The following is a 22,837-nucleotide window of genomic DNA, read 5'->3' as shown; positions in this document are numbered from 1 at the left end:
AATTCATGGCAACCCTGTGCAGGAGACATCTCCAAGAATCCCTATCCTCCAGTGCCTTGCCCAGAGCCTGCAGGCCCTTGCTCACAACCCCTGATTAAGTCTATGCATCTGGTTTGTGGTCTTCCTCTCTTTCTTCTGTCTTTCCTAGCATTATTGTTTTTCCTAGTGATCCGTGCCTTCTCATTATGTGGCCAAAGTACGATAGTCTCAACTTGATCATCTTTCCTCCCAAGGAGATCCCTGGTCTGATCTGTCCAAGAACCCATTTGTTTGTATTCTTAGCTGTCCCTGGTATCCTAAGTACTCTTCTCCAGCACCACATTTCAAATGAGTTGATTTTGTTTCAGTTTGCTTCCTTCACTATCCAGCTCTCACATTCATACATTGTAATTGGGAATGCAATGGTCTGAACGATTCTGACTTTAGTGCTCAGTTGTATGTTTTTGCTCTCCAGTAGCTTTTCCAGTTCTTTCATAGCTGCATTTTCCATTCCTAGTCTTCTTCTTATTTCTTGATCGTAGTCTCCATTTTGGTCAATGTTTGATATTAGATATGGGAATTCTTTAACTATTTCAATTTCCTCATTGTCTAGATTGAACTTGTGTATTTCTTCTGTGGTCATTAATTTTGTGTTTATGCTCAGCATCAGACCTGCCTTTGCACTTTCATCTTTGACCTTCCTTATTAACTGTTCCAATTCCTGAATGTCTTCTGCTAATAAATAATAAAAATATAATAATAAAACTTTAATTTATATCCCGCTTTTTGTTACCACAATCAAAGTGGCGTACAACCTTTAAAAAAAATACAATATATACAATCCCCCCCGCCCCCTTAAAAAAGGATTAAACAATTCTGTGCATTAAAATTACAAATCATAAAATCTAAAAACAGTACAATAATAAAATAACGGTGGGTCGAGTCTTCGCTTATATATGTCTGTGGGGGGAGCGTTACATGGCTGGGTTCTATTCCGGGAAGGCCTGCTGGAAGAGATACGTCTTGACAGCTTTCTTGAAGCTCTCTAGGTTGGCAATTTGACGGTTTCTGCTAATATTATGGTGTCGTCTGCATATCCTAGGTTGTTAATGTTGCTTCCTCCTATCCTCACTCTTCCTTTTTCTGATTCTAATTCTGCTTTTCTTATGATGTTTCCAGCATAAGTTAAACAAGTAAGTTTTTAAGTGTACTGTTCTTTTAAATTGTTTGCTGCTTTGAGTCCCAATTTTGGGAGAAAAGTGGAGTAATAATAATATTGTACTTCGCTGTATGGCCAGCATGGCTACCCCTGTTTTGGGCAGCTGATAGTGGTGACGTTGGTTGCACCAATGTTGGTATTAAGGAGCAAATGCTGGATAATAGGACTGGGGAGGAGGGGGCTTGGTTATTTTATCCCCTCCCATTTTCTTCTTTTCCCTTATTTTTGTGCATGCCATGCTCACAGAACTACTTTCTGACAGAGTGAATGATTTGAAAACAGTGCTGCCTAACAGGGGGATATCGATTGAATGTTTGAAAGATCTGGACAGTGAAGAAAGTGGATAAGAGGAAGATTCATTTGAGATGTGGTGCTGAAGAAGAATGCTGAGGGTATGGTGGATGGCCAAATGGGTCCTAGAACAGGTCAAGCCTGAACTGTCTCTGGAAGCCAAGATGATCAAACTGAGGCTATTATACTTTGGCTACATCATGAGAAGACATTGCTCATTAGAAAAGACAATAATGATAATATATATTGGGAAAGGTGGAGGGCAGTAGAAAGAGAGGAAGACCACCTGCCAGATGGATAATTTCAATTAAAGAGGTCACAAGTATGAGTTTGCAGGACCTAAGCAGAGCATTGGGGGACAAGGGGTCTTGGAGATGTCTCATCCACAGGTCGCCATGTGTCGGGATTGACTGAACTCGAGGACAGTTAATGACATAGATGGAATGCAATTACAAAACAGTAAAAAGAGCTCAAAGCCCCTCATTGTTTGGTTTGGCTGCTATTATTTTAATTGGAAAGAATAGGAGATGGTGGAAGAGAGGGATTCAGCTTAGTCCAGGTTGGCTTTTCTGTCCACTTATCCCAATGTTTGTGATCTGGTAAGGAACAGTCCACCTCGGGCAGGTGTTTTCTCCAACTTGCTTCCTGACCCCCTGCCCTTTAAACTTGAGATGCCAACCAGGATGGAATCTGAGGGATGAGCTTGGGAACCCTTGTGTGCATAGCATCTGCTCTGCCGTTGAGGCACACTCCTCTCTGGTGTGTCCCTGCAGATTTTATCTGCCTTTATGTCACTTTTCAGTTCTAATGGCTGGGCCAAAAGGGCAACCCGAATGAATGATAATATGGCAGTCAGGACTCACCAAAGACACTTTGATGCCTGAAATGGAGGAGCACATAATGCCCTCCAATCCCTCACCTAATGTCAGGTTGCAAAAGATGCAAATCCAGCCACGTTATTATAGCATTTGTTGTTGTTGTGAACTCCTCTCGGGTTGACCTTGAGTCATGGTAATCCTGTCTAAGACTTCTCCAAGCCCACCCTCTCCTCCACCTCTCTGCTTAGATCCTGCAGGCCCAGGCCCATGGCCTCTCCAATCAAATCTAACTATCTGACATGTGGTCTCCCTCTCTTTCTGCTTCCTTCCACCTTTACTAGCATAATTGTATTTTTCAATGATTCATGCCTTTTAATGGTGTGGCCAAAATAGGGTGTGGAACAAATGGTCCCAAAGAGCCATGCCACTGCTGATTCTAGGGTTAGGGACCACGCACCAACTGCACGGTCCCTAACCCTAGCACGGCATGGCAGCGAACTAATGGCAGCATCCTGTGTACACGTGCGCCGTCATTTTGACGTAAGCAACGCACAGCATATAATAGCTATGCATCGCTTACATCATGAGTGCGCCATTGGCACACTTGTGACGTCTGCCCGACGATGGAAAAAGATCCCGTTTTTTGGGGTTCTTTTTACTCCGGAGGGACACTGCACGGTTTGGTGGTTGCGGTGTCCCTCCGGAGGGAAATAGGCCGCTGGCAGGCTGCCCTTTTGGGGCGGTCTGTCCTGGGCCTAGGATAGCCTCAATTTAGTCATCCTAGTTTCCAAGGAGAGGTCAAGCTTGATCTGTTCAAGGACTCATTTGTTTGTCCTTTTGGCAGTCCATAGTATCCTCAGAACTCTTCTCCAGCACCACATATCAGATGAGTAGATTTTCTCTTTATCTGCTTTCTTCACAGTCTGGCTCTCACATCTATACATGGTGATGGGGAATATATAAGAATATATAAGATCTCATATCCCACAAATATCTACTCCATGTTTCTGGCAGTATAATGAGAGATTAAGTAACTACAAATTAACTGTCGTTCTAGGGCTTCTAAAATCTATATCCTGAGGCAACTGCCCCACTCATGATAGGGTTAATCTTGGTTGCAGTACTCAAAATAATTCAAGGCTTAGAATGAGCATGAAAAACAGCAGACAGACAGTCTAATCCAATAGTGGCAAGAGCAGGATATGGATAGAGCAGCACTGCTAAGGAATTGACGGTGGTGACGGTAAGGAAGAACTGCTTGCTCAGTTGTGAGTTAGGCTAAGAGAAAGAGCTGGTATGCTGGGAATGGAAGTAGATGACAGTGCTTTGAGGGAGTGTAGGGGGAGGTACCATATTATCCCCACAAGGGCCTGTGCCCCGCTCCCATTGCTCTGATTTTGCTGCTGTGATATCATAAGAGCAGCAGTTTACTTCTCAAGCAAGATATGAAGGGAGCACATCCCCTGTTTTCAAACTTAGTTGTGTTTTTGGGAGAACTGTTCAGCTTGAAGACAATGTGTGTGTTCATTTTGTTATTGTATGCCTTCAGGTGTCTGTGTTTAGCTTCTTAATTGTTTCACCCTCTCTATAGAATGAAAAGCAACTGTCTTTATTTGTTTATGATCTGAAGTCAAGCAAACATGTACCCCCAGTTCAGGAGTGGGGAGTTGTCCTATGGAAATTACCCATCTGTTCTGTGAAGATCCCATCCCAAGGGCCACCATCTCTCCTAAGCCCTGCCTGAGGAAAGAAACTGTTTTTCATGAGTACTGATGTTGTTAACAGTGATGCAAAAGCTCTACTGATGGTTACAGCAGTCTCATTGAGTATATCCCTTAAATGCTTGGTAAGAGTTTACATAACATATGAGCTGCATGGGAAGAGTAGTGTATAAAAAATAAAGTTCTAAACGTGTTTCTTTGCCTCCACCCTGCTAGTATCTTTGTTTGTAGACATCTAGGCTTTTTTTTTAAGGTAAATGTATTTCTTAGACTAACAGAATGCCAGCAGCCTCCTTTTGACTAGCTAGCACCCTGTTAGAGTAATACACATATACAGTAAAACACAGTAAAATCCCAAATCCACTAAACAGTGATAACTTTATTTGGCCAACCAAAATGCACAGCATACATGCTGCTTGCTTTCAAAGGTCCACTGCCTTCTCCATCAGGCAAAGGTATTAAAAAATCAGGTAGGAGAGAAAAATTATAAAATGACTATGTTAGTCAGAGGCCTGCATTTTCCCAAGGTGTTTTTGTTCTGTTGTTCTGTTGAGGGATATGGTACTAGGAACAAAACATTCCAAAGTTCAGGATATAAAATTTGAATTCTCTTAGCAATATAACAAAGGTACTTCTGAAATCCAAGATGTCTCTATCCTGTATCACTTTTTTGTGTATTTTGGATGCTATTGTACTTTGCTGTATGGCCAACAGTGTGGTGTAGTGGTCTGACTCAGGAGACCAGGGTTTAAATCTCCACTCAGTCACAAACACCTACTGGGTGATCTTGAGCATGCCATGCTGTCTCAGCCTCAGAGGATGGTAATGGCAAGCCCCCTGTAAAGAAACCTGCCAAGAAAACCCAGTGATAGAGTTGCTGTAAGTCAGAAGAAACAAGTTGAAGGCACACATGCTTGGCCAACTTGACTACTACCTACCAATATGTTTCCTACACTTGTGCAGTGTTTGTGTTGGATGAATCTGGCTAATTTTCTTATCTTTATTTGCTAACAGAAAAAAAAGTGTTCTTGAAAGAAACCCTGGAGAGTGTGGCTGGCATCGTTCTAGTGGCATAGGCAGGGGGATCAGAAGAGTGTCTGCTTATGTCCCCATAGCCAGACATGAAATGATTCCATCATCTGTGAGACTTCCAGAGAATTCCAGCAGACTTCAGTGGAAGATGCAGTTTTTTTCATGTGTATTTATGGTGCACAATGAGATGGTTCTCTAATTTCTCATCGCTCTCCCTAGGCACAGAATAGAAGTGGGGCTGCAACAGCAACTTTACTGTGGGTCTGGTGGTTGATGAATGGCCAGCAGTAGCATTGTTCTGCATGCGGAACTACTACATTACGCTGTATCGTACTGGATTGCAGCCTGTGTGTATGTTTTTGACTTGTTGTCTTTAGATTACCAAAGAAGTCATAGGTCTGCCAGTTCTGCTATATATTGCCCTTTTTGTGATGCTGTAGACAACTGTCATATCTGAGGACAGTGTTGGATGCTATTGGGGTATGTATGTATGTATGTTTTCTGTGTAGTTTTTTTTTTACACTTTTGTCCTAAAATCTGCCACTCCTGAATTATAATGCAGGTTTTATTACAGTTTCTTTGAAACTCCCTATTGCTCAAAATTCTGCAGATATCCAATACAATTTCCCATGCAAGCAAAGTCATGCTCAAAATTCTGCCACAAAGACTCCTACCATATATGAAACATGAAATCCCAGAGGTGCAAGCTGGTTTCAGGAAAGGAAGAGGCCCTAGGAATCACATCACAAACATATCATGCATAATGGAATGCACCACTGAATTCCAGAAGGAAATCTGCATGTGTTTTATTCACTACAGCAAGACCTTTGATTAAAAGTTATTAAAAGTCATTAAACGTTATGGCTTGCTCTTAGAAGAATGGGAGTGCAACAACATCTGATTGTCCTGATATATGTAATCTGTATTCAGGACAAGAGGCAGCCATCAGAACTGAATCCAGAGAAAAAGAATGGTTCCCAGTAGGCAATGGGGTCAAGCAAACCTGCATACTATCACCTTGTTTATTCAGCTGATATGCAGAAAATATCATACACAGAGCAGGCTTAGATTCAGGCAAGAGGAGTAAAGATTGGAGGAACGAACATTAACAACCTAAGATAGACAGATGACACTGTGCTACTAGTAGAAAAAAACAAAGACTAGCAATTACTGAAGAAGGTTGAAGAGGAAAGTGCCAAGGTGGGCTTAATGCTTAACATTGCGAAAACAAAAATAATGACCATGGAAGATCTACAAAAAGTCATCCTAGATGATGAGAAAATTGGAATAGTCAGAGTTCCCGTACTTTTGATCAAATATTGATCAAAATGGAGACTGAAGTCAAGAAATTAGAAGACTAGGAGTGGGGAAGGCAGCTATGCAAGAGCTGGACAAGATCCTAGATAATAAAAGGTATAACCCCAAACATTAAAGTGAGGATCGTATGAGCCATTGTATTCCCCATCACCATGTAAAGTTGTGAGAGCCAGACAGTGAAAAAAAGCTGATAGAAAGAAAGGCGTGAAACAGGCCGCCTCTTCTGAAGGCGGATTGGGACTGTGGCAACTGCACACAGTGGTCCCAAATTGCCTTTTGGCGGGCTGAAAACGAAGGGCAAACAGCTGCTCCTTTTTGCACTCACAAAAAGCCGGTTTTTCCTCCCTGTTGTGGCTGGAAGCTGGCTTTAAGGAGCTCCGACAGCATCTGGGGTATAAATTCTGTGCCATTAGAGTTCCGGGAAGCTAGCCCACATCCAGACAGCCAGGCAGCTTGAAGCTGGCTTCTGGGTGTCTTGGGGGTGTGGTCTACAGACAACACACGCCCCCAAGATGCCCGAAAGCCAGCTTTTTATCCCCCGTCTTTTTTGCACCAAGTTTAACTCATTTGAAATGTGGTGCTGGAGAAGAGTGCTGTGAATACCATGGATGACCAAGAAGACAAATGAATGGGTCCTAGAACAGATCAAGCCTGAACTTTTTCTGGAAGCCAAGATGATAAATCTGAGGTTTTCATACATTGGCCATATACTGAAAATGAATGAATCATTAGAAAAGATGGTGCTAGGAAAGGTGGAAGGCAGTAGAAAAATGAAGACAGCATGCCAGATTATTAGACTTGATCAGGAAGGCCATAGGCCTGAACCTGCATGATCTGAGCAGAGCAATTGAGGACAGGGGGTCTTGTAGATGCATAGGGTCGCCATGAGTTGAAGTCAATTTGAGACAATTAACAACAAGGTGACCTTATCACAGGATTTTCTTGGCAAGATTTGTTCAAAGGAGTGGGGTTTGTCTTTGCCTTCCTCTGAGGCTGAGCAAGTATGACTTAGAATCGTAGAATCATAGAATTGTACAGTTGGAAGAGACCACAAGGGCCATCCAGTCCAACCCCCTGCCATGCAGGAACTCTTAATCAAAGCATCCCCGACAGATGGCCATCCAGCCTCTGTTTAAAGACCTCCAAGGAAGGAGACTCCACTACACTCTGAGGGAGTGTGTTCCACTCTCAAACAGCTCTTACTATCAGGAAGTTCCTCCTAATGTTGAGGTGGAATCTCTTTATCTGTAGCTTGCATCCATTGCTCAAGATCACCCAGTACTTTCCATATCTGAGCCCCTGAGAGAGATTTGAACCTTTGTCTCCAGAGTCACAGTCCAATGCTCAAACCACTATGTACTGTGCTTGCTGTCCTGTCTATGTATACCAAAATGTCAAGGTTATACATACCAGCATAAGCCACTAACTGGATTCTGTGTAATATCTGCTTCACATAATAAATTTAACTGCCTATAGTCATATTAGAAGCATTCAGTCTTGAATGTCACAAATGGCATCTTAATTATGGAAATGTTAGGACCATATAGAATAGATTTTCTGCTTTTACATAACCAACATAGACATAATTTTCTCTGTGATTTGCATGGCTTCCTCCAGGTGTCAGTCTTGTATCAGACTTCATAGCTTTTTCTGATATCCTGTTGCTGTGTATGTGACCTTCATAACAGCAACAAAAGGCTTGCTTGAAATGCTGCAGAGAATATTTTGGCAGTTATGAAAATGCTGGATTCTGCACTTTGTGGCTTGGCCTTCATTGATTTTTCTTATTTATTTACTTAGTTTTATAGAGCTGTATTCCATCCAGACAAGAACCTCAGAATCTGACTTCCATCCCAATGGGTCTTAACCTAGAGATGGAGGAGGTGCATCTGTGTGGAGATAAGGGGCTGCATTGAACCTGTCAATGCTTATGTGTTCATTTTTCTGCAAAATGGCAGAACCTTGGAATAGTACCATCTTGAGAACAGAATTTAATTTCAGACTGAAAAAATATTGTGAAGTTTCTGTATGTGGTGCAGTGACTTGCAGATACCACTGAATTGTGCAGTATCTTGAGTTTCTCAGTGTGGCTCTGTGTTGTCTCACAGTTGATTAGGCACATTCTGCCTTCTTGACAGGAAGTATTATGGCTGAATAAAGAACCAGATAGCGTAGCCTTTTTTCTGGCAATTTTTTCTTTATAGAGATATGGTGCTGAAAATATTACTTAAACCAACATGGTGTAATGATTTGAGTGTTGGACTAGGACTCTGGGACACCAGGGTTTCATTCCCTGCATAGCAATGGAAACCCAAATATTGGCAAACCACACACTCAGTTTTGAGGTAGACAACAGCAAACCTCTGAATAAATATTGCCAAGAAAAATCTAGGATAAAGTTTCCATAGGTTGGAGTCAACCTGGGCCTGTAGCAACAGCAATCATATTCTTTTACTGAAATGTTATTACTACAGTGCTATATCTACATTTTCAGCTTCATTGTCTTAGTAGTCATTGCCAGATTACTTTTCAGCCAAGGTTTTTCATTTATCAAATGGTAGGAAGTTTGAAACTTAATATCCATATCATTTTGAAAAGCAAAGGTTCATGAAGGTCTTGGCTAGCACCTTTTGTGTGTTACTGCAAAGAGCATAGGAATGTGCTTCTAATGCCCTCTCTTTTCCTTTCCTATGGTTGGGCACATCACATCGGAACTAGTTCTGACTGAATGAGTTATATATAGAAATGAAAAATTTTCATCAATTCAGTTCTGTCTTAGCTAGACCTACTGTATGTACTCGACTATAAGTCAGTGACAGGTTTTGAGGCCAAATTTATTAAAGAAAACCATTTTCTTTGGATGTGGGTAAGTAAAATTATGGATACTAGTCCCACATACAACTTGCCTGTGCTGTATGCGGGCTTGCCATCTGTGGACTTGAGGTCACACAGATGGTGAGCCCTAATATGGTGAATGGGGTGCATGCTGCGCCGCAGGGGCGAAATTTGCCTTATGTGCGGGGGGGGGGGGTCTGTAATGAATCCCCCGCATAAGACAAGGGTGCACTATATATGGGGATCATACTATAATGGGCTTCCTATACATTAGGAAGAACCTTCTGACAGTAAGAGTTGTTTGGCAGTGGAATACATTGCCTTAGAGTATGGTAGAGTCTTTTCCTTTGGAGGTTTTAAATCAGACTAGATAGCCATCTGTTTGTAGTGCTTTGATTGTGTATTCTTGCATGACAAGAGATTGGACTGGATGACCCTTGTGGTCTCTTCTGACTATGATTCTATTCTATGGTTCTGATTTTTCCTAACTTAGACCATAATTGTAATTATGCTGGTGAAGTCTCCTGTAACTTGGAGAAAGTAAGTTTGGTGGCTGTTTTACGCCAATGTCTGTGCCTATTTAATTGGACCACCTGTAAGGTTAAGTTTCCTACCCCTGACTCTTCCTATCTTAACAGAGTGCCAGGAAGCTTGCTGTCTCTGGATACTTCCAACTATAGCACGGAGAGCAGACTTAAGCTAGTGTGCCCAGCCAAAGGAAAGGGAAAGAGAAAGGACAAGCCATAAAGTCAACTTTTCAGTCTTTCCATGTCTCCCTATCTAGTGTCAAGAATGGCTTATATGGGGTTCTGCATCTTTCTTGGGTGTGTAACCACAGCTTCCATGCAGGCTTGTTCTCTCAGTAGTTTGCTGGTTGTCAAGAATTCTTGCTCCACATGAGCACACGGAAGATCCATTTCCATGAATATGATGAAATATTGAAATTTTGCGAAGTAATTTGTGCTCCTTCTGTTTTATGATTACAAGTGGAAGAAAAACTAGATTTGAGGAGTTACCTGTTGAGACATCAAGGACTTCATAAACTTCCACTTCAGCAACCATCTTCAAGGCAACAAGTTTGACATAAAATTCAGGAGTGTGAAATAGGGAGTCAGTCATTTGTGTCTGTTCCTGGGATTACAGTATTTATAATTTAGATTGAGGTCGGATAAAGGCGTAATACTGGCTCCGAATGAATGATGGTTTGCAAAAACAAGATGTTTCCTTCTTCTCATGTTGATGTTATATATTATTTTTTGTATTTTTATTCAGATGAAAAGGATTATGGATCAGCTTGCATACAACCACTAGAAATAAGATTTTATTAGCTAGAGCAGGTAACTATTAGGTATTGATTAGAGCGGGTTAAACAAAGTGTGGTTGTCCATTTGTTGCAACATCTGGTGGGCTGCCATTTGGTTACCCTTGAGTTAGAGATACTATAGCCCGTTCCGCACAGGTGGAAAGTATGTGCTCTGCGCGTACTAGGGTTAGAAACCCTAGTACGCGCAGAGCGCGTACAAAATGGCAGTGCCTGTTCTACATGCACGCCGCCATCTTGATGTCGCAGACGCCTAGCGTCCGCACGTTGCGTGGTGGAAGTGACGCCGCGAGTGCGCCATTGGCAACTTGCAGCGCCGCTTCTGGGTAGCAAAAAGAAGCCGCTTTTTGTGGCTTCTTTTTTGCTGCGCCGAGGAGTCACTATTTTTGAGGTAGCAATGGAGTACATGACAGCATGGTTCTTAACTAGTACTTTCTAGCCTCTCTTTATGCATAGTGATTCCTATTTCTGTAAGTCCCACTTTGGCTGTCTGAATTGGCCTTATGTCTCATTACATGCAAGTATGTGTAGGCTTTCAGAGTCTGTACTTTGCAATCTTCTTGTCCATCTTTTTTCTGCTTAATAATGTTTGGCCAGCATCCATCAGTTTGTAAAGGACCCACTTCTTGATTATTAGACCTAGCTTTATAATTTTAGTGGTCAGTTGTCTGTAGATGAGTGATTAGTTTCCTTCAGCTGACTGGATGAACTCTTCCTGTTGCCATACTTGTCTTTGCACTGACAACACAGGACAAAGCACATTTTTAACTGCCATGTTGAACACAGAGTCTCATGTGTTGCTACTCCCTTTTTTCTATTGATAGAAAGCCTCATGTTGTGCTATTCTTATTTTCCCATCAAAGTAGACAGATCTTTCATGTAACGTTTGTATATTTGTGAGTGCTTCAGAACACCCCTCCCCCCACTATAAAGTGCTTGACATTGTCTCTCTAATCCTTAAAACAATATTTCAGGCTGGTGTAGCAATTAGAATTGTGGCATGGGACCACAATGATTTCATTTCACTTCCCTCACCTGTGGCTGAACTAGAATAACCCAGCAGGCCAACTTTAGCCCTTAGATTCATGGGGTTCTGTATGAATGTAGTTATACAAATAAAATAAATTCTGTAAAATGAGTGTCACTAGATATCCCTTGTGGGAATGAAAGAAGAAGAGTGTCACATTTTTTTCCTTACTCTTACTCAGTCCTTTTATTCAGGACTGTCATCTGAATGGAGGACTTCCATGAGGTGCTCTTAATTGATATATTTAACCAGATATTAGCATTGGTGTAAGGCAGAAGTGGCCAACCCATGTTGCTCAGAATATTGTCAGACTATAGCTGTGATCTGCCCTACTTAGGACTAACAGTATCGTGGAATGATCGAGGGATGATTGCAGTGCATCCAGATGTTGCTGAACTGCAGTGGCCATCAATTTTAGCCAGGATTGCTACTGTTGAGGAATGATGGGAGTTGAAGCCAAGAAACATCTGGAAGGCCACATGTTGTCTTCTCACACAGGCTTCTCACAAGATAGTTACTAGAGAGGTGTCTTACACTACCTGCTTTCTTCTTTCTTTAACTTTGGAAGGAATGTGTGAATGTTGGGGAGCGTTGTTGATCTTATGATTTGAGATGCCTTGTTAATAAAGATCTTTTACGTATTGCATGCTTAACTTATTTAATTCACTGCTGAGAGAAATTGTGGCAGTGGCTACTGGCATTGGCTTTAAAGAGATTTGAAGGGCAAGTCTGTTGGCAGCCACTGGTTGTGATAGAATCTCCCATGTTGAGAGTTAGGATGCTGTTGAATGCCAAGGAAGGCCTATTCTCTCACCCACTGCTTTTTGGTTTCTTAGAGGCAACTGCATGGGTATTTTGGGAGGCATGAAGCAAGGTTTATAAAGGCAGAAGCAGAGCAGGAGTGGGGGAGAAGGGAAAGAGTCGGATGAAAGAAGAGAGCATGTAGTGTGAGACACCTCTCTAGTAACTATCTTGTGAGAGGCCGGTTTAAAATCCCCAGTTGTTTAGGAGAGAGCATGAAGTCTGCCTTTAGGACCCTAGCAAGTATCTGTGAAAATAGTTATTGAAGTGCACATGTTACTGTGTATATGTAAGTATACATGTATATTCTAATAATGATACCAAAAACAACAATGATAATGATAATAATAATATTTATTTCTTACCTGCCTCTCCCCATGGATCAAGCCAATGAACAACAGCAAATAAACAATATACAACATCAGTTAAAACACATTCATTAAAACATGCAACAGTTTAAAAGGACAAATAAAACATACACACTCCAAAACAATCCACATTTAAAATTCATTATTTAAATTCACAATTTAAATATAATCTGGATAAGCCTGCTGGAAGAGATTGGTCTTCAATGCTATTTTAAATTTGGGCAGTGTATTCAGTTGTTGAATCTCTTCCATAGTCTAGGGGTGGCTGAAGAAAAAGTCCTCTGGCTGACAGTTGCTAACTTAGTCCTGGATGACTCAAGCGAATGTCCACTAGAGCAGGGGTAGGCAACCCTTTTGAGCCAGGGGCCGGGTTGCTGTCCCTCAGACAACTGGAGGGCCGAAGTCAAAAAATAAATAATTAAATTTTTTTTTTTTAAAAAAAAAATTAATTAAATAAATAAACCGGGACAAATGTAGGACAAAATTTTCAAATGGAGGGCACTTTTTAAATAAAAAATGGAGGACACGTGAAAAAATTTGCTGATTTTTAAAAAAATGTTAAGATAAATGCATGTTTCTGAGGCTTCTATAGACAATTGCCCCACCATGCCCCTCACGTGAGACGCCAAAGGCCCTGGTGGCAGGACCGGGCTGGGGCCGGTCCCAAGGCCTCACCGGGCCGCATCCGGCCCGCGGGCTGCAGGTTGCCTACCCCTGCACTAGAGGATCCAAGTGTATGGGGCAGATCACACAGGAAAAGGCAATCCCATAGGTAACCTGGATCCAAACTATGCTGGGCTTTAAAGGGCTATCGCTCTCCTTATATTGGAGTGGGCACTCTACTATCTTCCATCTTTCCGTGTCATTGTCTATGCTGTCTAGGGCTGTTAGAAATTATGGACTAACAAGATGAGAGCGCATTTTGCTCACTGTATGTGCTCATGTCTGGTAGAGCCACAGGAAGAGAAAGCTTCAACGCCATGATGAGTGTTAATGGATTCTTAATCAGCATAAGAGGAGCCTCTCTGTCTAGAGCCACCGAAGTTTGTTAGACTGAAAGGTTTGTTAGCCTAGAAGGGAGAAATTTCCAAGATTTATTGTAATGTTTCCATTAATCTGTTGTATTTGACAAGCTTTTTCTTTTTTTCTTCTTTGTAGCTGCAGGGAAGACACAAACAGTTGGAGGATTTCATGTCAACTTGGGAAAGGAATCGCGGGCACAGACTCTGCAAAACGGTAACTTGTAATAATTTATTTAAAACGTAAAAACAAGAATGAGATAGTCCTGCTGAATAATTCTATCCTAAAGCTGTCATTGGTTTATAGCTTATCTGCTACTGGTTTTTAGAGGGTGCTTTAGAAAGGAACAGACCTTGTTGGTGGATAGCTATTTTATGGTTACTTCTTGAAAGTCTCATCATATGGCAAGCTCATTTGAAAGAAACAAGTAGAGTGGTCCCTTCACATTCACTGGGATTAGGGGTGAAGGACCCCCATGAATGTGGAAAAATGGCAAATAAAAAAACCACTATTCTTTTTACCTAAGAGAACACCTCTCTAGGAATCTCCAGATCCTCCAATGCAACTCTGTGGTCGACATCTGCCAGAGATTGATTATAGAATCATGCTGGAAGACCGACAAATGCCCAGAGAATTGTTTCTTTAGGAACTTCTAAGTTCTCCAGGACAGTGTGATGTGGCAGCTAAAAAGGCCAATGTAATTTTAGGCTGCATCAATAAAAATATAGTGTCTAGATCAAGAGAAGTAATACTGCCACTGTACTCTGCTTTGGTCAGGCCTCACCTGGAATATTGTGTCCAGTTCTGGGCACCACAATTCAAAAAGGACATTGAGAAACTGGAGCATGTCCAAAGGAGAGCGACTAAAATTGTGAAGGGTCTGGAAACCATGTTCTATGAGGAACGACTCAGGGAGCTGGGGATGTTTAGCCTGGAGAAAAGAAGGTTAAGAGGTGATATGATAGCCCTATTTAAATATTTGAAGGGATGTCATATTGAGGAGGGATGGAGGATGGAACTGTGTTGTTGTTGCTGCCTTCCAACTATCCTAGCATCATTGCATTTTTAATGATTCATTTTTCCTCATTATGTGGCCAAAGTACAACAGCATCAGTTTAGTCATCCTGGCTCCAGGGATAGTTAAGGGTCAATCTGTACTAGAACCCATTTGTTTGTCTTCTTGCCCATCCATGGTATCCTCAAGACTCTTTTCCAGCACCACATCTCAAATGAGTTGATTTTCTTTCTGTTGGCTTTTTTCACTGTCCAGCTCTTGGACCTGTACATCGTGATGATATAATTCTCTGAACATTCTTTTGATTTCCCAAGGAATATAATGGATCAAGGGTATTAATATTACCCCCCCAAATGAAACCTTTTTGCAAGAGTTGCTGCAGTCCACCCCCCACCCCATGCATCGTGACTGTTGTTCTTGGGTTTTGGTCTGAGTTCCTTTGTCTGCTCCATCTACCCGAAGATGGTCATTCAAATTTTGTGAGTCTTTCCACTCTGTAGCTTTCTGTGGATTCTTCCACCAGAATAGGTAAATGCAACCCTTCTCCCAAGTCTGCTATCCCATTTCACTCCACTATTTGATTAGCTCTGTGTTTGAATGAGTTATATTTGTGTGTGTGCTCTTTATATTTCTTCTAATAAAAGTAATATACTTTCACAGTCTCTTAACAGTTACTACTGGTATAGCTGGTGCTGGATCCTGCAGGTTATGTTACTCCCTCTTGCATCAGCAAATTGTAGTTTCCTCAAACTAATTAAAGATACATTGCTGCTGTTAGTGAAGGCTGCACTAGCCCCTCACATATAGGGTAACAGTGGGGAATACAGTGGTTTGGATTGTCCTCACTTTAGTGTTTAGAGTTATGTCTTTACACTGTATGATCCTGTCCATTTCTTTCATAGCTGCCCTTTCCATTCCTAGTCTTCGGATTTCTTGATTGCAGTCTCTGTTATGATAAATATTTGAACCAAGATATGCTAACTCTTTAACTATTTCAATTGTCTCATTATCTAGGAATTCTTGTAGGTCTTTTGTGGTCGGTTTTTTTTTAATGTTCAGCATTAATCCACCTGTGGCACTTTCCTCCTTGCTCTTCTTCCATTATTTGTCTAGGTTTGTTTTTGCTAATAGTATTGTTTCATATGCATATCTTAGGGCTTAGGTTGTTAAACTTCCTTCCTCTGATCTTCACTCTTCTTGCCTCTGAGTTACAATATTTTCTGCATCTCTGGCTTTGCTTTGTGAACGAAGATTCAGGAAGGACTCATCCTGCGCTATGTCCAAGCGTGTTGGTGACTAAAAAGGCCAATGCGAGATAAACAGGTCCAGTTGCAATTTTCTGCATACAGGTTGAATAAATAGAGTGATAGTATATAGCCTTGTCTGACCCTTTGCCAATTGGGAACTATTCTGTCTCTCTGTTTTCTGTTCTAACAGCAGCCTCTTGTCCTGATTAATACAGATTAATACAGATGATTACTCAAAATCTGGCAGTGTTTTTGTTTGGTTTTGGTTTTAGCTATTGTCCAAGTTGAAATGACATTTTTCACAATGAAGTACCATAGGGTGTTACTGCATGCAAAAGGAGGCGGGGAGGAACTGTCATAACTCATCAGAAAATAATTTTTTCAAGGGCCATAAAAGTGGAGAGTGCTCTCTGAGATACCACTGCTGATATTCCTGAGATTTTTAAAAAAAACATTCAGAAAAGTGGGAGATTTTCTCTGAGATACTGTTGGTAAGTCTCCTAGGATAGTGGGAACTGGGAGCAGGAAAATAGGATACTGGGTATTAGGTATGGATCTGGACAGAATTTTGTTCCGTTAAGCTGATCTTAAATAAAAACCTGGCAGTTTCAACTCACCAAGTGTGAATGGCTATTCCAGCATCTTTTGCTATGGGGTTTGTGATTGTTTTTTTTCATATGTTTCATGACCATGTTGGACTTGAAGGTGGTTGTGTTCAGGTGTGGCCTCCATCTTAGTTTGCATTTGAACATTAAGTTCAACAACTATAAGGCACTGCTGTTGACCTCACAAAGACAAAAGACAATATTTATAGTAGGAAGCTTTATACTGGGATCCAGTCTTATGGGAGGATGGGAGGTGTGTGCGTAAGTGCACTCAGATCTCCATTCTGCTGACTTTTATTTTGAATGCACTATGAAGCATAATTATTTTTAATGAACACTAGTCCATTTTCCTGTCATTGTTCCCTCTTTGTTTTAAGCTTTCTTTCATTGACCTGTTTATAGTATCAGTCAATGCCCTTTGCAGCTTACAGACTAACTCAGGGTGTTGCCTCTTATTTTCCTGATATAAAAATTGTTAATATTCTTGTGATCCTTTCTCAGCTTGTATGATCATTTGCAGTCTATTTTTTTTCTTTGCAGAAATTGTGTTCTGAATCTGGTACTTTCCTCTAATCTTAACAGGTCTCCCTTTAAATATACTATGGACTGATTTGTGCAATGGTAATTAAATGAGTCAGTGTAGTGTAGTGGTTTCAGTGCTGGACTATGACTCTGGAGACCAGGATTTAATTCTATACTCAGCCATGGAAACTCACTGGTTGACCTTGGGAGAGTCAAACACTCTCAGCCCTAGAAAACCTTGTGATAAGTTTTCCTTAGGATTGCCATTAAGTTGGAAACTACTTGAAGGCACACAGCAGCAACAGCAACAACAACTAAATAAGCTAAATTTGTTTTTTAAAATAGCTTCAAATAAATAAATACATAAAGAATCAATGCTGGAAGATTTAAAATAACATGATGTAGCAAATTATCTAAGATTTATCACTGTACTAAACCAGTGGTTTGCAGTCTCACCTTCAGTTCTGTTTCTGTTGACTTGCTAACGTTGATGTTCAAATCATAATCCGAACCTGGAAGAGGTGTTTTTGGACTGTGACTCCTAGTATCCTCTGGTGGATTCTGGGATTTGGAATCCCCAAAATAATAATCCAAGCTCTCTATGTTGGAGATGGGCATATGCTTAAGAGTCACAGGGCCCATTGACATGACACAATTATAGTGCTGTATTCCACCATGGTTCAATCCTCTGGAACCTCTAATGTTAAAAGGTCTCCCTTTGGAGAGGCACTTTTTCTGAATTCTGAATGACCCTAGCTCAGGAGTGCCCAACTTGGAAGGAGGTAGGAGCCAAAATTAAAATCGGCTAAGTTTGTTTGGGCCGCCAATAGTTTTAGGTGAAATGTAGGACATTTAGGTGAAATATAGGACATTAAAATTTGGGGGGGGGGGGCATGACCAAATAAAAGCTGGAAGCAAAATGCAAATCCATACTTCTTAGCCATGTTCAAAATAGAGGATATTGTGGAATCCCTCCTCCTGGACAGAAAGGCTAAGATGGGGGACATGTCTGGGAAAAGGAGGGAAAGGCTAGTCACCCTAGGGGCAAGACGTCCTCTCCCCTCCCTCCCTCCCTTTCTTTCTTTGTTTACTTCCTCCCTCTCTCCTTTCCTTACTTTATTATTTCCTTGATTCTTTCTTCCCTCCCTCCCTCCCTCCCTCCTTTCTTTCCCTGCCTCCTTCTTTCCTCTCTCCTTTCCTTCCTTCCTTCTTCCTTCATTTCCTTGTTTCTTTCTTTCTTTCTTTCCTCCCTTCCTCTTTCCTTCCTTTCCCTTCTTCCTTCGTCCCTCCCTCCCTTCTTTTTCTTTCTTTTCTTCCTCCTACCCTCCCTCCCTTCTTTCTTTCCTTCTTCATGTCTTTGCTTCTTTCCTTCCTTGATTCTTTCTTTTCTCCCTTCTTTCCTTTCTCCCTTCTTTCTTTCTTTCCTTCCTGAGGACAAGGAGGAGGAGGAGGGAAAGAGACAAGGACGCCTGTTCACCGTGTTGTCCTCTGCTGAGTCATTCACCTTTGAGCGGCCTGACTGCCTGCCTGGCAAAACCCCAAGGCTGCTCAAAAGCGAACGACTCAGCAGAGGAGGAGGAGGACAACGTGGTGGTTGGGCATCCTCCTCTCTTTCTCCTGTCCTCCCCCTCTTCAGAAGGCTGCCTCTCCAGCAGTGGGAAAAAGAGATGAAAGAGGATGGGGGAAAGAGACAAGGACGCCCGCCCACCGTGTTGTCTTCCTCCTCCTCCTCTGCTGAGTCGTTCACCTTCAAGCAGCAAGGCTGTTGGCCTTGCAAAACCCCCAGGCTGCTCAAACAGGAATGACTCAGCAGAGGAGGAGGAGGAAGACAACACGGTGGGCGGGTGTCCTCGCTCCTCCTTCTGGGCCTGCCTGGCCAATGGGGTGAGAGGAGCTGTAAGTCTGCTCCCAGCAAAAGCTCGCCTGGGAAGCAGAGGCAAACTCTGGGGGAAGAGTCCATTGCTCCCGTCCTTCAAAGCTCTGTGCGATTGGGCAAGGACTCTGGGAGCCAGGACATCCACCTCCTCCTGACATTGGGGTGCCGAGCCTCCAGAAATCCTTTGGCTGGCCGCATCCGGCCCGCGGGCCACATCTTGTGCAACCCTGCCCTAGCTGAACTGCAAATCCCAGGATTATGTAGGATGGAACTACGGCAGTTAAAGTGAAATAATAACATTATAATTTTATAATATACATGGGGCCCAGATCAGAATATTTTAAGATCTGCTTGGGAGCCTTGCAAATTAATCAGCATGGGGATCAGTGCAATGGGATAACTTCCTATGCTGGCACTATTCATCCACGGACAGTCACCTCCCAGTCTCTGGCACATTTCCAGGAAAGAAAGAAATCTAGCAAGTGGCACAGATATGCAACTGGTGCTAGTTCTAGTTTACATGGGGTAAAAAGTGGCTCCACATCACCATAGCTTGAAGGGCACTGTTCTGTTTTTGGTGAATGTTAGCATTGGTGAGATCTGAGGGAGGCCTTTAGATGTTACTGTAATGGTGTGACAGCCCCAGATTGCCAATTCCACAGTTTTAGAGTGTATAAATAATTGCTCTGGTCACAGAAGAGCTGTTTGCGCAGGAGCAGATTCCACGCTGCTGGGATAATGTTGAAAAGGGTCCCTTTGTTTTGATGTCCGTTGCCGTGCACCCTCATCAAAGGCTTTTAGCTTGCCAGAAAGAATCCTTGAACCATTTCCCCTCCACTTCATCATCTGATAGTGAGGGAGGGGGGTATTGTATAATCCAAGAGACTATTAACTGGTAGTATTTGGATTTAAGTGGGTTTAGTCCCACTGAACAACTACAACAAAGAATAGAACAGAAATGTGTCCCAGATAGACTGTCTGAAAATAAAATGCATCACTAAACTGTTGTAGAAAGAAGCAGACTGCTTACAGAATTGTGTTCTTTTGTGGTTTAATCTGGGGCCGCCTTTTTTCAGTGTATGGCAGATATTCTCTTTCACTCTGCAGAGAGGAATGCAGCCTTTAATCTGTGCAATGAGCTTTCCTTTGGCTCTTTGCCATTCTGTCGCTGAGAAACTCCTTTCCAGCAATGTACAGAAGTGTGCTGGTGAATCCCCGGGTATTGAAAGAACTGTCTGTATTTATGTGCCCAACGATGGATTGGATGACATGCTTTTGGCTTCTGTGTATAAATGGGTTAGTGGGACATTACTTATTTCCCCCACCTTTGGGCCAAGTCAGCAATGATTGGAACGGTGGGAGTAAAAGCTGTGATTTTTTTTGTTACTTTTTTCTTTAGGTATCTGTTAGTTAATGAGAGCCAGCATGGTGTAGTAGTTGGAGCATTGGACTGTGCCTCTGGAGACCAGGGTTCGATTCCTACCTCAGCCATGGAAACCCACTGAGTGACCTTGGACAAGTCACACTCTTTTAGCCTCAGAGGAAAGCAAAAGCAAACTCTCTGAATGAATCTTGTCAAGAAAACCCTGTGATGCATCTGCATTAGGGTAACCCAATGTTGGAAACGACTTGAAGGGGCATAACAACAGCAACAACAACAACAATCTGTTATTTGCTTTAAGTCTCCCATCCCATGCACAAAATCCTGGGAATAAGCCCCCCCCCCCAAATTAGTAGTTTTGACTATACCTGTGCTGGGTTGCTAAGAGTTGTATAACAGGGATAACTTATGCAAGGAGTCGGGCAGTCCTAGGGTTGAGGGGCCACAGTAACCCACATTACCTTGGAAGTCTCTTACACTTCTTACACGTCTTACTGGACAACAAATTAGGGAAGGCGGTGAAGCAAAAAAATAAATTGTGCCCCCATGGGCCACACGTTGTCCAACCCCTGCTTTAGACAAAGAATCTTTGCCTTCCTTCAGCTTTTTCAAACCAGGAATTGGTCTGACTTCTTTTTCAAGTCACTTCCTGTTTTGAAATAATGTTTGTAGAGGCTGAACAAGGGGCAAAATAGGAGGTGTGAGCAGATTGAGCTATGGGCCACAAAAATGGCCTGGGGGACTGCATGTAACTAGTGGACCACACTTTGTCTGGGCATATTTGGAATTTTGAGAATGTGTCATGTGGTCCCTTTACAACAGCAGTTCCCAACCTTTGTTGGGCCGCGACCCCCATTGGGGAGGAAAGTCCCGCCCATGGCCCCCCTGATAGGTTGGGAGGCCAGGAAGGGGCGGGATTTTCGGCTGCATACAAACCCCAGCAGGCTTTGCAGCCGGAAATCTCGCCCCTTCCCAGCCTCCCAACCAATTAGGGAGGCCACCATGGGAGAAGGGGCGGGACTTCCGGCCTCAAAGGCCTCTGGGGCTTGCAGTCCCGTCCCCTTCTCCCCATGGTTGCCTGGCAGTCGCAGGGAGAAGAGGAAGAGGCAGCTCCGATTGTCCCTTCCTCCCCGCGGCTGTCTGGCAGCCATGGGAAGGGAGGGAAGGAGCAGGAGGACCTCCCCTTTCCTTCCTCCCCATGGGTGCGTGCAGCCGCGGGAAGGGAAGGAGGAGGAGGCGGCCCCACCCCCATCCCCTTCTCCTTGCAAGTGCCTGTGCCAGGGCCAGCACTCACAAGGAGAAGGGAAAGAGGTGGGACCCCGCCCCCTCCCCTTTTCCCTGCGCAGTGCCTGCGCTAGCACCGGCACCCGCGGAGAAAAGGGGAGGGGGAGGCGGGGGGATTCCCAGCCTGGCGACCCCCAGGTTGGGAACCCCTGCTTTACAAAGTGATGGCCATGAAGGGGAGCCATTTCAGAAACTAGCTGCCATGTTCAGTTACAAAACACTCATGTCATGGAAGGGCACACTAGTTTGACTAACTTGACAACTTACAAAAGGACCCAAATATGTAGTGGAGGTGGAGCTTGAGCCCCCAAACCCTCATTTGAATTGACCCATTCCTTTAAAGCTACTCTGAATCCACAGATCATTTTCTTGTTCTGGAGTAGCTTTCCAAACTCTCTTATCTCATGTACCCCTTGCTTGAAACACACCAGCTCCACATATATAATTTTTTTTTAAAAAAAATTCACCCTTCCAAATCTATGCACTTTACCCCCTTATGGGTTGTATCAGTTCTCTCTCTTGCAAACATATTAATAATAATAATAATAATAATAATAATAATAAAAATTTATTTATGTTTCCCCGCCTCTCATGGTGGATCAAAGTAAACACAAAGTGTTTACATAAAAATTCAATTAAAAGCAGGTAAAAACAATAAAATATACAACATCATACAGTAACAGTAGCATCAACAAACAAGGCAGGGATCATACACAGACAGGGCAAGTCATTCATATCATATCCCCTCATCCATTCAGAGATGTACATTCCTGCACCCCATTTATCCACAACAAGAGCAGACACCTAGGATTCTTTTATCCTTTACTTCCCCGAAGAGGCATTCCTTCCTCCCAGCCCACCTGAGGCTGCCTTGCACTTCTACCCAGTTCATTTTATGTGTCCCTCAGGCGCCTCCTAACAATACCTTAGACCTGCCAGGCTTTAACAAAGGCTTTTCCACTCTTTTTTCCACATGAGAAGTGACCAGTGGGGTGCCACAGGGTTCTGTCCTGGACCCAGTGCTATTTAAAATATGGATACCCTAAATATAATGTGGGGTATGTCAGATATGCTAACAGCTTTCAAATTGTATATTATGTATGTAAAACTAGGAAACCATTCAGAATTCCTGGCAAATACTGTGTGTTTATGTTTTAA

General features: G+C 42.6%; 1 protein-coding gene across 2 annotated transcripts in view; it reads left to right on the top strand.

Moving 5' to 3' along the window:
* Positions 1–22,837, top strand: part of BRF1 (BRF1 general transcription factor IIIB subunit) — a 282,491-nt gene that overhangs the window by 2,827 nt on the left and 256,827 nt on the right. For both annotated transcript variants that reach the window (XM_089522715.1, XM_089522714.1), the window contains exon 2: positions 13,888–13,965. In XM_089522715.1, coding sequence (XP_089378841.1) covers positions 13,888–13,965 — 78 coding nt within the window. The remainder of the gene's footprint in view (positions 1–13,887; positions 13,966–22,837) is intronic.

Source organism: Sceloporus occidentalis, unplaced genomic scaffold (assembly GCF_023333645.1).
Source record: "Sceloporus occidentalis isolate IW3139 unplaced genomic scaffold, rSceOcc1.0.p SCAF_4, whole genome shotgun sequence".
NCBI classification, from domain to species: Eukaryota; Metazoa; Chordata; class Lepidosauria; order Squamata; family Phrynosomatidae; genus Sceloporus; species Sceloporus occidentalis.
Note: the sequence above shows the minus strand (reverse complement) of the source record. Positions and strands in the feature narration are given on the sequence as shown.